This window comes from Rattus rattus, chromosome 2 (assembly GCF_011064425.1).
Source record: "Rattus rattus isolate New Zealand chromosome 2, Rrattus_CSIRO_v1, whole genome shotgun sequence".
NCBI classification, from domain to species: domain Eukaryota; kingdom Metazoa; phylum Chordata; class Mammalia; order Rodentia; family Muridae; genus Rattus; species Rattus rattus.
In genome coordinates, this window is record NC_046155.1 from 191,566,485 (window position 1) to 191,581,045 (window position 14,561).

The 14,561-nt window shown below is 46.4% G+C and overlaps 1 protein-coding gene across 5 annotated transcripts; it reads right to left on the reverse strand.

Annotated features, from left to right (window-relative positions):
- Window positions 1-3,188: 3,188 nt before the first annotated feature.
- Window positions 3,189-14,166, reverse strand: Mas1 (MAS1 proto-oncogene, G protein-coupled receptor). Of its 5 annotated transcripts, none has more exons than XM_032894715.1 (3): window positions 13,899-14,166; window positions 7,954-8,142; window positions 3,189-4,714 (listed from the first exon to the last, which is right to left on the reverse strand). In XM_032894715.1, exon 3 carries the CDS (start codon window positions 4,676-4,678, stop codon window positions 3,704-3,706), a length of 975 nt encoding a protein of 324 aa, XP_032750606.1. In that variant the 5' UTR covers window positions 4,679-4,714; window positions 7,954-8,142; window positions 13,899-14,166; the 3' UTR covers window positions 3,189-3,703. The 5 variants fall into 5 exon arrangements, with proteins under 5 accessions (XP_032750606.1, XP_032750608.1, XP_032750605.1 ...); XM_032894717.1 differs by having other exon boundaries at window positions 7,954-8,139; window positions 13,847-14,166; XM_032894714.1 differs by having other exon boundaries at window positions 13,847-14,166.
- Window positions 14,167-14,561: the final 395 nt, after the last annotated feature.

Consider the following 14,561-nt stretch of genomic DNA (forward strand, 5'->3'; position numbering starts at 1 on the left):
TGGTGATGGACTTTTATTCCTTTGCTACCATAGACCCAAATAAACCCTTCCTTCTATAAGTTGCCTTAGTCATGGTGTTTCATCCTAGCAATAGAAAAGTACCTAAGGTATGTATATGCCACATGCCTGGCCTCAACAGGGATTGTCTGCCTGTTCTCCCCATCCCAGAATTTCTCAGAAATGGCTCCAGGTGACGTGTGCAAATTGCCTAAAAGCCCAGTAGGTATAAATTATCCTTTTTCTCTTTATGCTTGCAAATTTATGTATTACCATTTCATTATATATATCATTATTATATTTCCCTTATTTTTAGTTGTTTTGTTTCGTTGGTTTTTTCTGGTTTGAGACAGGATCTTGCTAGGAAGCCCAAGCTGACTGTTAATGTATTGTGCTCCTCCAAGTCTAGACTGGCCTTAACTCATGGTGCTTCTCCAACTCCATCCTCTTCAGCACTGGGATTACGGGCCTCACTATGACATTTGACCTATTTGTTGCGTTTTTGAGACAGGGTCAAACGTAGCTCACACTCCCCTTAATTTACCTGTTTAGCTATGACTAACATTGATTGACCTTTGCCCCCGCTTTTGGCCTCTTTTGAAACAGGATCTTACACTATAACTACCATAGCCCAGGCTGGCCTGAAAATCACTATGTAGCTAGACTAGAACTTACACCAATCCTCCTATGTCATTTGCCTGAGTGCTGAGGTTGTGGGCACGAGCTACCCATACCTGGTTGTGGTTTTTTAAATGTTTTTTTCTTTTTATTATTATGTATGGGCACACACACATACACATATATGTGGGGGAGAACACACATACCACATCTTTCAGGATTCTTCTCCTTCTGCCATGCGTGTCCTGGGACTTGAACTCAGGTCATCGGGTTTGGCAGCAATCACTTCCATCTGTTGATCCATATTTCTGGCCCTGGCTTTAATCTATTGTTCACTTTGAGAATAGACTTAAGGGAAAAGAGAGAAACTCATCTTTAAAAATACAGAATTCTACCAGGCAATGGTGGCACATGCCTTTAATCCATGTACTTGGGAGGCAGAGGCAGGTGGATCCAAGGCCAGCCTGGTCTACAGAGTGAGTTTCAGGAAAACAACAAAACAACACGTACAACTTCAAATCCTGCCTCTTTACAAAGCATCCCTTGTTCGGAAATTGGGGAATGTTCGAACCTATTAGTCCATTCAATCTCCTCACCTCATCTTCAAGAAGAAAATATATTCAGACTTCTGATCAGCTCACAGTGTTTCCCTTGAGGTCTCTGTGGCTTAACAATGTCCACAAAGCCCTGTGTTCCTCATGGCTTTGGCCATGAGTGTGTGACCCATTGGGAGATGCTGGGACTTTGGGTCCTCACCTTTAGTGGGTGAGACTTAGGGGAAGGAACTTAGAGCATCGGAGGCATGCCCTGGAAGGGGATATTGGGATGGTGGTGAACAACCCTTCCCTACCACATGCCCCTGCCATGATGTCTTTATACAACTACAGACTTAAAGGGACAGGGACCGGTGACTCTGGACTGAAATTCTGAAGCAGTGAGACAACAAAAATCCTTCTCGTGAACTGGCTTATCTCAGGTATTTGTCATAGTGACAGAAACCTGGGTAGCAGAATTCCTTGGCTGACCCCTGCCAGTGGCACAGAGCCCCAGTACATGGCATCTGGGAGATGGCAGAATCAGCGGGGAGCCACACCGTGTGGTATATTCCACTCTTCCCTCGTACAGAACCTGCTTTCAACTGAAAACAAGATTGATGTAAATGTCACTGTTCTACACCCCATCTGGACTCCCGAACACAAGCTGCCTTGCTTCTGAATCAGATGTCATCACCCACTGAAAAGTCTCCTGCATCCAACTTGGCTAGCAGCAGGGTCTCAGCTCAGTGAGAGAGACTCACAGCTCTACCCAGCAAAGCAGCCCTCTGTGACTGTCATTATTGCTTCCGAGAAAGAAACAGGGTGGAGAGGGCAGTGGGGAAGACTTGTTCCTCCGGAGAGCTTACGGCTCAGAGGAGCACAGACAGTGGAGAAAAATACTAATGGCTCATTTATGGATTTGAACATTTGCCTGCATGAAGAATTCCAGCAAACACTGCCATCTCTGTGAGACTCACGGAGGGAGTGTCGGGAAATTGGCACCCAGTGTATTCGTCTATAGGCTGAGACAGGGTTCAGTCGAAATCCAAGATGTGTGGTCTGGGAATGGCACCTCAGAGAGGCAGGAAGCAGCTTGCCTGAGCCAGTCCTGAGTGGAGAGGCTCTTCAGAGGTCAGCCTTTGGGGAAAGCATCCAGATCGCTAAAAGATGTGCTGGTATCCTATTGGCTCTCACCACGAGCCTCCTTCTCAGAATGATGAGACAAAAAAAAAAAAAAAAAAAAAGCCTGGCATCTGTGGAAAAACACTTGCCATGCAAGAGTGAGAACCAGAGTTTGGATTCCCCGGTACCCACACAAATGCTGACTGGGTATGGTAGCCTATCTGTAAGCCCCGGGTTTGGAAAGTAGAAACAAGGATCCTCAAGGCAAGCTAGTATGTTAGTTAGACTATGTTGGTGACTCTGGATTCAACTGAGAGAGTCTGTCTCAATGAATAAGGTGGATAAAGACTCCTGGTATAGCTGTGAGCACAACACGCACACTCACATACTTATACATACACCCACCACATATGCAGACACACATTCACATATATGCAAGTTGCAGCATGAGTACATATGTATATGTGCACACACCCACACAGAGCCTCGGGAAAAAGGCATCAGGGGCAGAGATGTATATGGAGCTGCAGGCAAGAAGTTCCTAGCTATAAATAACCCATCACTATGGGGGACAGGTCTTCAAGAGTACAATCGTCCTCAGAAACTCCTGGATTATGTTGCATCTGTGAAATTGTATATGCAGTGAAAAGATTTCCAAGCATAGACTTCCACTCCATGTATTATTCCCCAAGGAAAGGAAAGCTATGGGAAACGCTTCCAAGAGGAACAAATGCTTGTTTCCACAATTTAAAACGATGTCCCAATATGTGGCTGCTTAAATTGTAACAATTGAAACTCTGTTTGAGCAGAGGTGTTATACCACAAAAGCTTTCATGCTACAAACCAAAAGATCTTTGGGGATCTACACTCCACATTTACAAACACAAGGCAATATTTGTATAATCACTCTTCATGTTCTAGTTAAAGGACAAGGAGAGACGGATATTTATTGAACTTTGACAGTGAGGTGGGTGCTTTGCCTACCTCATCATACTGGACACTCACCTAAGCAGTACAGACTGTCACTATTTCCACTAAGAGGGGAAATCAGGCTCTCCGAAGCCACTTGCCTGAGGTCACCTAGGAGCACACAGCAGTCATCACACAGCCTCCCCAGGTTCTCCAGGTCACAATTCAGATAGTTCCTGCTAGGGCAGTTTTTATAGTTAACTGTTGATCACTACTGGACAGCTAAGAGAAGAATGAGTCTTTGATAACGATAGAAAAGACAGAGTCCCGTCATGTATGGAAGCATTTCCAGAAGATACTAAGTAGCAACACAAGCTCATTATCAATTAGATCCCCATGCATGTAGAATGCTTCCTTCTTATCAGATTTAGGAAATTTAAATGGACTTAAATTGCATTCCAAGCACAAATCGAAAGCCACCCACATTCAGCTGTTTCTGTCCACGACTTCCCCTGCAGTCCTCAGACCACAGTCTCAATAGATACAGTGTTGCCATTGCCCTCCTGGCGCCTGGGTTGCATCTCGTCTTTGAAAGCTCTAGTCAGGACCACTTTTAAGGACTCCCTGAAGCGCTTCTTCTTACTGCTGCCCACAAAAAAGTAGATGAAAGGGTTGGCGCTGCTATTGATGGTGGAGAAAAGCAAGGAGATGTTATGCAGGTTCCCAAAGGTTGACCAGTACTCGTAGTACAGCAGGTAGAGGACCCGCATGGGCATGGCGAAGATGAGGAATATGATAATGGTGACCATGATGACAATGTACAGCTTCGAAGAATGGGAGGCCCATGTGTTCTTCCGTATCTTCACCACCAAGATGGTGCTGGACACTAACATGAGAGGAGTGAAGACCAAGAAGCTGAGGATGGCTATGAAGATGATGACCGCCCGACAGTCACTCTGAGAGCGACTCTCTTCTCCGCTGTCAATACACATGACGTACTCCATGGTGGTCACCAAGCATGAAAGTGCCCACAGGAGGGCACAGACGAATGCCGACTGGTGCTTGGGGCGGTGGCATCTGTACCAGATGGGGTAGAGGACCGATAGACATCTCTCCACACTGATGGCTGTCAGCAGATAGAGGCCTGTGTTGTAGCCAAATAGAAAAGTCACCGATAACGTCACGATTGTGTAGTAATGGCCAGAGGAGAGTTCATAGTCTAAAGCATAGTCGATGGACAGAATAAAAATACAGAACAGGAGGGAGATGTCAGCAATGGACAAGTGGGTGATATAGACCGTGAAGGGATTTCTCCTCATCCGGAAGCAAAGGAACCAGAGGAGGATCCCGTTCTCCACAAAGCCCAGAGGAGAGATGCTCATGATGACCCAGTGCACTATGGGAATGGGTGGGTGTGAAGTCCCCAGGGAGGCATTTCTGCTGGAGGTATTCATGGCTTTCTCCTCAGCAAAGGATGTCATATTTGATTGGTCCATGAGGAGTTCTTGCGCTGGACCACTTCAGGCCATTTTCTGTAGATAAGTCAAACAAACAAAATGTATGAAAACTTCAAGAATTGAAATAGAAGAGACAGCTGGGGAGGGGTGGCTCAGTTAGGAAAGTGTGATCTTTGCAAGCACAAGGAACTGGGTTGGATCCCCTAAAGCCACACTTTAAAAGCAAGCGAGCAAACAAACGAACAAAGCCTAGGTGTAGAGAGATGGTTCAGTGGCTAAGAACACTTGCTTCTGCAGGGGACCTGGGTTCAGTTCCCCATGCCCATATGGAGGCTCATAATCTGTAACTCCAGTTCCAGTACATATGGGGTCCTCTTCTGGCTTCTGTGGACACTGTATACGTGTAGTACACACTATAATCATGCAGATAAAAGTTATACACATAAAAACATGTATTTTTAAGAGCTGGGTGTGGTGGCACACATTTGTAATCTCAGCACTGGAAAGACAGAGATGAAAAAACCCTTAGAGCTTTCTGGCCAGCCAGCCTAGCCTAAGTGGCCAGTGAGGGATCTTATTTTAGAAAGAAAGAAAGAGAGGGGGGGAGAAAGGAAAGAAACAAAGAAACAAAGAAAAGCACCTGAGGAACAACACTCAAGATTGACTTCCGGCCTCCACACATACACCTACCCACATACATGTGTACCTGCATGCCTATGAATACACACAGAGAGAAATAAATAAAAAATAAAATAGAATAGAAGAGAGAGCTGCGAATCATAAAGCCTGACATTGTGATAAGCTGACAAGTTTAGAGACTGGAGAGATGGCTCAGTGGCTAAGAGCACATCCTGCTCTTGCAGAGGACCCAGGCCCTATACCCAGCACCCGCATGGGTGCTCGCAAACAACCTGTAAGTCTAGCCTCAAGGGATTCAACACTGTCTTCTGACCTCCAAGGACACCTGGCATGTGGTACACAAACATACACGCAGGCAAAAAAGTAAACAAACCACTCACACACACAAAAGAAAATGATTGCGTAGGGGCTGGAGAGGTGGCTCAGTGGTTAAAAAGTTACTGCTCTTACAGAAGACCCAGGTTCAATTCCCAGCACCGACACAGTGGTTTACAAGTATCCAAATGAGGGATCTGATGCCATCTTCTGACTTCATGTAGGTGGTGCACATACATACATACATACGTATGTACATACATACGTACGTACAGGCGAAACACTCACCCAAATAAAATTAAATAAAACTTTTAAGGACGTTAAAAATAAAGTATTATTTTGATGCTTTGTTTTATTTAACCCAATGAGTACAAAATAGCATTTCATCATATATTCAATATGAAATTAAAAACGGGGGGGGGGAGGGTGTGTCTCCCACATGTAGGCTCAGGTAACCAGAGGCCACCCTGTAGGAAATGATATATTCTTGGCAGATGAGCCACAGTTCCTGTGCTGAATAGGAGCAGGTGACCAGTGGCCATCCTGTAGGATAGCTCAGGCTTTGAACACCCACAAAATGAAAATTCTTGTGCAAAGATGAGTATTCCAAGTTCTTGGCAGCAAACCCAAACCAAAAACTTGGAATGTGTAAAACCATACATAAGCTGGCTCTTAGGGAAGGTGACAGAGGCACTCTGTTGCTCAGACAGACAAGTCTCCAATACCCAGGTCCCCTAGACCTCGAAGACAATCAGCTCTTGACTTCTTGCCTGAGAAAGAGGGCTCTCCTGTTTGGTTGTAATCATGAGTTGCAAGGGATCCCCACCACTGTGCCTGCCTCCCTCCCTCTCCTCACTCCCCAGCCCTAAATTCACTGCCTGTTCCTCCCTACTCTGAAAAAGCATTGCCCACACTTTCATTTTATGATCCAGTTCTTTTTATTTCCGCTCAACTTTTCTCCCTTTCCAAAAAAAAAAAAAAAAAAAAAAAAAAAAAGCTTCTAACTGAATTCACAGAAAGAGAAAGCTGTTTGAACACTTTAGCCCCAATTGCATGTCTTTTTTTTTTTTTTTTTTAAATCAAACCGACCTTATTCAATTCTATAGTTAGAGATTTCTCTTCATGGTGATGAAACAGGCTTCCTCTCCTCTTTCAAGATTTAATTTTAAGTCATTGTACAGAGTGTTTAAAATAAGAACCATGGCTTAGTTTTGCCGGGGAGAAAGAACTGAATCTAATTTGGTGAATGGAATGAAGGAGAGCTTGCCAAAGCCAGGCAAGCACACAGCCAGGTATAGCTTTATATGGTTTTAAGGGAGGCCTTACATCACTGGGTTTTGAAGGGTCAGTAGGAGTTCGTTCGCTGAATAAGGGGGAAAGGCATACTGTGGACAGGAACATGCACATAGGCAGGAGGTACAGAATGTCTCTACTAGTTGGACATGATAGCTTATGTCTGTAATCCTCACAGTCAAGAAGCTGAAGCAAGAAGATTATCACAAAGTCAAGGCTAGCCTGGTCTACACAATGAACTCCATGCTAGCCAGGACTATGTAGTAAGATTCTGTCTCAACCCCATACTACAAAAGAATGGTTTTAGCCAGCTGGGCATGGTGGTGCACATGCATTTAATCCCAGCACTTGGGAGTCAGAGGCAGATGAAACTCTGCTTTTCCCCAGAGAAACAGCACTCCCTTCTGCCCAGGGCATCCTAGGGAGTGAACACTGTATCCTCAGAGTTAGGGTGAAACTCCCGAACTGCATAGTCAGGCTGATTTTGATCACAGGGTTGGAATGCAAATAGTTAAATTACAAAAACGAATTATCACTAAAAATAATGAATATAATCCTTCCGTCATTTTGTCAGAGTGAGATTTTTTACTTAAACAGGCACATTGCTTTAAAAAAAAAAAAAAAAAAAAAAAGTCACATCCCGAATGTTAACCAAGAGGAATTTCCAACTGCCCAGTAGCAGTTTGGAAGGCCTGGGAACCAGCTGGCCCTGTGTGCCCATCTCTCCAATCCCTATCCTCCGCAAGGCTCCGAGCTGCCTTATCTGTTACACATCTGCTGTGAGCAGCTGGGGTGTTTGACCGTGCGGAGCGAGCATGGTGTGAGCAGAGCCAAAGTGGCGGCTCACTGACGAAACAGCATAGCTCGGGATTTACTCTAGCCACAGGGACGCTTTCCCAACTGCTCATAAACACTGTCATTGAGCTCCCTGACGAGGAACCTCACCTCTCTGGCAGGATGACTGGTCTGGGGACGTCTCCAGGTAAACCCAGCTCTAGGACAGCAGACTCTTTGTCCAGACGCCCATCTCGTTACAGAGTAACTGTAGTTGCAGACTGCATGTTTACCTGGCTGGCGGTGACAGTCGGAGCAGAAGGACAGCTCATCCTAGCAGGTCCTGGTGGAGAGCACAGTGGTGGGGAGCTCAGCCGAGGACAGAGGGCTGGAGGCCTGGGGCAGCTGGTGGTATCATCAGTCAGTAACATGGGCAGCATCGGGGAATTTCATTCCCTTCCTGTTTCTCATGGAAGCACCTCCTAGAGAGAATGAAGTTTACTAGAGCATCAGAGTGCAGACATTAAGGCTTTAACAGCCAAAGGACCCCTTCTTTGCTACCTATCTCTGGGCACTTAGCACCAGTGCAAGAGGTTATGAGGGAAGCCATTGCAGTCCTCACCTAACAGGGAAGAAAAGTAAGGATTAATGCTAGAGCCTCTGCAAGGCTCAACCTCACAGGGGCTCCACCACTCATGATTGCTTCATGGCAGCTGCCAGACCCCGGACAGCAGCACAGTGGTGCCTGAAATGCTCACAGATCCTAATCAGAGAGTTGGCCAGGTCTCCTGACTGCCAGCCAACAGCCGAGCTTGTTTCCCACTCAACAGAGAGGAAAGCATTGCTTTAGCCCGGGCCTCTCACTTCAGACAAATGGAAGCTAGAGAGATTGGAGGGGGAACCGACACTCGCCACTAACACAGGGTCCAGCAAGCCAGAAACCCTGAGCTAAGCCCTGCTCCCTCACCCTGATGCAGGTCTCACCCCTTGCAGAAGTCTTCTTGGGCTTACATTTCGTCTTCTACTTTAGCCTGCCACTACCCTCCTGTTTGAGGACCTGAAGGCACCATGTTCCCTGCTGGAGGGCACTCATTGCCCTCTAAAAGCTAAGTTTGATTTCAAAATATGATCTCGTCTGTGTGGGTCCAGGATTCCTGTGGCCTCTCCACACTAAAAGTCTATCTTGGTGCTCATATTTGTAATCACGGAGGCAGGAGGATTACTACAAGCTGGAAGACAGCATGGTCTATATAGAGAGTTCTAGGAAAATCATCAAGAAGCAGAGTGGCCCTTGGTGATAGATCATACCATTCCTACCTGGGTAAAAGGCCCCCCTCAAAAAAAAGCCATCCTAATGGGCTCCTTTGTGAGCTACTTAGCTACGATACAAACTGGCGGGGGGGATTTTAATTTATATTACCTTTTATTCCAATTATAAAACAATATGTTCTCATTGCAGAATATTTGGAAACTTCACATGTAAGACAAGTACTCAAAATTAACCTTATTAAACACTTGGACTAGTCCCTTATATTTTTTCCAATGTCTCAAACACATGCTTTTTTAATTGAAATCAGTCTAGGATAAGGTTTGTTATCATACATTTTCTCACTTGATAATACATTATATTTCTTCCTATCAAGGTAGTCTCTTAACATGTATTTATTTTCTACCAATCCTCCTCTAACCTTGAACATACCAATTGCTTCCAATTTTTCACCATAGTTTAGCATATATATATATATATATGCTTGAATTTACAATCACATGCAGGTACTTAGACTCGCATTCATAAAGTGTGTGAGCATACACAAACACACACAGACACATGCATCTATACCAGCATCTCCATGTATATCACTTCCTTCTGTGACAGTAAGGTAGCTGGCTCCTGCCCCTCACATGCGTGTAAACAACCTGCTAAGAAGTCCTCCTCTGGGTGAGCCGCCCACACTGCCACCGTGCCCTGCTTTGGAATACTTTTCTCATTTAGCAGGGGTGCCATGTCCCCCTTACCTCCTGCTCTGTCTGCCCTGTCCTCTGCCAGGGCCCCATTCCACCCATCCCTGCCTGCAGGGCTGTCTTCCCCAGTCAAGCAGACGCTACCCACCTTGAGAAGTAGCAGAAAGACAGTACTCGGCACAACCCACCTACCTGTAGGAATGAATACAATGGTAGGCAGTGGTCCACTCACATCTGAGTGTAAGAGGCTTGGTTTTGTTTTCTTCACAATCAGTAGAGGTTATATTCTGTCCTTGACTGTCACAAATTGATCTTACAATCTGGGATCCCCCCCACTCCCCACCCCCACATTGGGGAGCTCTGATATTATGCATCTCCTGTTGAACTGTTTCTTTTCCTGGGACACAGACACCCCTGCATAAAATCTCTGAGATCTTTGGGTTTGATTTGTTTGTTTGTTTGTTTGTTTGTTTGTTAAGACTCTTCTTTTCTCTGAGAGATAACTCAGAAGTTAACAGCAGTAGCTGCTCTCCCAGAGGTCCTGAGTTCAATTCTCAGCAACCACATGGTGGCTCACGACCATCTGTAATGAGGTCTGGTGCCCTCTTCTGGTGTGTAGGCATACATGCAGGCAGAAAGCTGTATACACAGAAAATAAATGATTTTTTTTTAATCTTTAGTAAAAGGATTTTACTTTTCAGCTCCTACAACTAAGGCTCAGAAACATCAAAGAAGAGGGGACAGGAAGGACGGGAAAGCCGGGGAGAGACCCAGGACATCTGTGTCGAGATGCCATCTTCTGTGGAGGTCAGAGAGGCTGCACCCATGACATCTCAAAAATATGGCTGCCTAAGTAAGATAGGCAAAACTGGCAACACCAGTTGCCATTCCAAGAAAGATGGGAGGACTGCAAGATGAGAAGCTCTGGATTATTAATGGCTGCTGAGAAAGGGAAGCTCCACCTCCTCCAGGAATGAGTCCTTTGATCACTGTCTAACCCGGAGCGGCAAGCCTAAAACACAGGCATATGACAACACTACAGGGGCTCGTAAGGATGTATTTATAAATTTATATGTATATGTGAATATATAATATATAATAGTTAATGGCTATGAATGTGAGAGGGAGTAGGGGGACAGGAGAACAGTCGGAAATACAAGAAAATGGGGATGGTATAGACACAGTACTCATACATTAAATTCTAAAAAAAATAAGATTTTCATTTCTTAGTTTGAATGATGTCTCTCTGTCTCTGTGTGAGTGTGTGTGTGTGAGTGTGTATGAGAGTGTGAGTGTGTGTGTGTGTGTGTGTGTGTGTGTGTGTGAGAGTGTGTGTGAGTGTGTGTGTGTGTGAGTGTGAGTGTGTGTGAGTGTGTGTGTAGTGTGTGTGTGTGTGTGTGTGTGTGTGTGTGTGTGTGTGTGTGTGAGTGTGTGTGAGTGTGTGTGTGTGTGTGAGTGTGTGTGTGTGAGTGTGTGTATGTGTGTGTGAGTGTGTGTGAGTGTGTGTGTGAGTGTGTATGTGTGAGTGTGTATGTGTGAGTGTGTGTGAGAGAGTGTGTGTGTGTGTGAGAGTGTATGTAAGTGTGAGTGTGTGTACCTGAGTGCAGTGCCCACACAGGCCAGAAGAGGCTATCAACCCCCTACAGCTGGAGTTACAGTTGGTTGTGAGCTGCCCAGCATGGGCTGGGAACTGCAATTAGATCCGCTGCAAGAGCAGTGCACGCTGAGCCCTCTCTCTGGCCTCAGATCTGTCTTTAACTGTTGCGGCTGGCAGCCATATTTGAAGCAGGGTCCATAGTGTTTCTTTTAAGTCTGACCTCACCTGTCCAGGCTCAAAGCACTGAAGAAACACCAGAACAAAGGACACAGCTTTTAGATGGCATTGCAAGGGTGGGTGCTTCTGCTCCTTGTCTTGTGACAGAACCTGAGCGTGACGCCTGAGGTATTGCCTTCTGAAGACAGAGTAAATGACAGCCAGCGTCGTATTACTTCCATGTCATTTGCCAACTCAGAACCTCTTCCCTTTCTCTCCAAGGAGACTGGAATCTACTTGGATGTGGCTGAAGTCCCTCAGTAAGATTCCTCTAGGGGCTCTGACTTCAGAGTGGCGAGGGCCTAAAACGTGGACAACCTTACTTCTGAGAATGGTCACTGCTTTCTCGGTAGATGTGGCAAAGACAGCAAAAGAGGCTTCATCATGCACCGCTACAGTGCAGAGGTCTCCGCCGTCTGTCCCGAAGCTGTCTGGCTCAGGAGCTCAGCTTCCAAGCCAGCTGATCACAGATGCAAGCCCTAAGCCAAGAAGCCCGGCCCCTTTGAACCTTGGCTCCTTCACACAATCAGCATTTTTACGTATTTCTGGGAGGCTGAGATATGAGAAACTAAAAATCTAGAGATTGGAAAGGTCTTTGCCAATGGGGGCCTTGTGGAAATGTCAGGCTGAGAGAATGAATCAGCAAGCAGGGAAAACAAGCATGGTGGCTTCCATAACTGTGGAAGGATGGGAGCAGGTGGCGCCAGATCTCTGACAGCCCCTCCTGGGGCTCATGCTCGTCTCTCCCCTGCATGTGTGCGGAGCACCTGCACGGAGGAGCTGAGAGCAGATTCAGGGAGAATGAGTGTGGACAGAAGGCTTGGATTCTTGCCTAGACCAGAGAGGGCTCCACGAGTAAAGACACACTGTGCAAGCCTGAAGACCTGAGTTCAAGTCCTAGAACCCACCAAAGGTGGAAGGAGAGAACTGACTCCATCAGGTTCTGCCCTGACTTCCACTCATGTCCCCACACATGTGTGTGTGCACACACGCACACACACAAACACACACACACAATAATAATAATACTACACTTTAATTTTTTAAAATATAAATGTCACGTTGTTATGTGCATTCTAAGGAAACTCAGGAGCAGGAGCCCCCCTTCCACCTTCCTGTTCATTTAAACAGTCTTTCCTGAGCCCCAGAATCCCACTCTGAAACACATCTTCTGAGAAAGGGACAGGAGATTGGGGTGGGGGTAGGGAAAGAAAGGATAGAGGCAGAAAATTTTTTTTTAAAGAGAAACAACAATAAACTAGGGATTGGAGGAGTATGCATCTAAGACCTGCTCCTGTTCCCAGGCAACCACAGAGAAATTGATCCCAGGCAGGATTTTGGTGCTTGGTATGTAGACACAAGGGTGAATTCTTCTCTCTCTCTCTCTCTCTCTCTCTCTCTCTCTCTCTCTCTCTCTCTCCGTGTGTGTGTGTGTGTACACACTTACCTGCGTGAGATGGCATTTCCATGACAAGGAACGCCACGGGAGGGAGGACACGGAAGGGCACAGGAGGAAGGGCACGTGTGGGGCAGAACAGCTGTCCGGTGTTTACCATATCACCCTCACACCACAGCCACCTGGACAAAGAGGCAAGTGCCGGTCCCCCTTCTGAATTCCCAGGAGAACGGACTTGGTGTACTGTTTTCGGGTGGGGGGTATTATGTCCCCTCTGGGGCACGTGGCATGCCTGGCGGGTTAGAGTTCAGTTGAGTGTGCTCCTACCTCTAGTGGTTGAATGCCCTTCAACATGTAGGACAGCCCCACACCAGAACTCTTCAGTCTTTAACTGCCCACAGTGCTGAGCCTCCCTACTCCAGAGGCCAGCTTGTGATCACCTTCTTATTGTCAAACACAGCATTGTGTCAACAGCCAGTACCCTCCTTGCCCAATCACCCCACCAACCCTGGCTGGGAAATACCGCTAAGATACGCCAAAGCCCGCTTAGTACGCACTCCGTCGCACTGGGCTGGACGGGGCTTCACAAACTTTGGTGCTAAGGAATGCAAAGAGAAACCTGCCCACCTTGCCTCTGACCATGCCCGGTGGCTATGTCACAGGGTTTCAATACAGAATCAAATACTGTTCTAGCCCAGTTCCTCTCTTGCTCCTGAAGCAACCTTGAAAGCGTCCACAGCCACCATCCAATCTGTGAATCAGAACTCTGATCCTTCCATACCTTCCCAGTCATGCGTCAAGACAACAAAGCTATGGTAGAAGTTTCAACCCGAAAGTTGGGAAACAGTATCTGGGAACATTTCCCCCAGCAGAAAAGCAAATTTCCCCAAAAGGAGGCAGTGGGAGACAGAAGTTTTTGCCAACACACACTGACAGCAAATACGACTCGGCAAAAAAGCAATCGGCATAGAAATTGCTGCCGGGGTGACAGCTCTCAGAACAGAAAAGATCTTACTGCGCTTGTCAAGAGCATCTGAACAACTCCACACACTGGAGCGTGGACTCACTGGTGTCCTTTGCTCAGGAAGGGTCAGAGGTGACAGCAAGGGGATGGCTCCTTTGAATCCTGTGGCATCCATACCCAGCTAGCCCGCCAGGTCCCCGGTCCCAGCATCTCCCAGGATGACTGCAGGCGAGTCTCAGAAGTCAGAGCTGCTCTCCCAGTGCTGAAATATTTGAGCTGCGCTAGGCAGATGGTCCCACGCTTATCAGCAGAAGCCGAGTTTCAAATGGCATCATCCGCTGACACACAAGTGAAAATCTGTACCCTGATCCACAGTGGGAATGGGCTGTGTACAGCACGAAGTGGCTCATCACCCAAGACAGGGGCTAGCCTGGTCTAAGGAGAGCAGTGCTCCCGAAACATGATGTCTTAGAGGGCAGAATACATAGGACCATTCCTATTTCTAGCTGAGCTGAGAAGTGAAGTAATCACGTGACCCGCATTGCACTCTTGAAGAATCAGTGTTCTTCACTGTAAAATGGATTCTTAACATTACCTTAAAGGGACATGTATGTCTAAATCAGCACAGTGGGGGGCACATGGGTAAATAATTCAGTATAAATTCCTTCTTACAAGTCCTTGGAGTATATCATGAACAACATCGTGCAGAAAATTGGGCTGAGGTAATAGAGAGGAAGGGAAGTCAAGTTAGAGGGGTCTGTGGTAG

What these genes read in the sequence shown, in the direction of transcription:
- Mas1 (XM_032894715.1), bottom strand. Translation starts at nt 4,678, where the DNA reads ATGGACCAATCAAATATGACATCCTTTGCTGAGGAGAAAGCCATGAAT.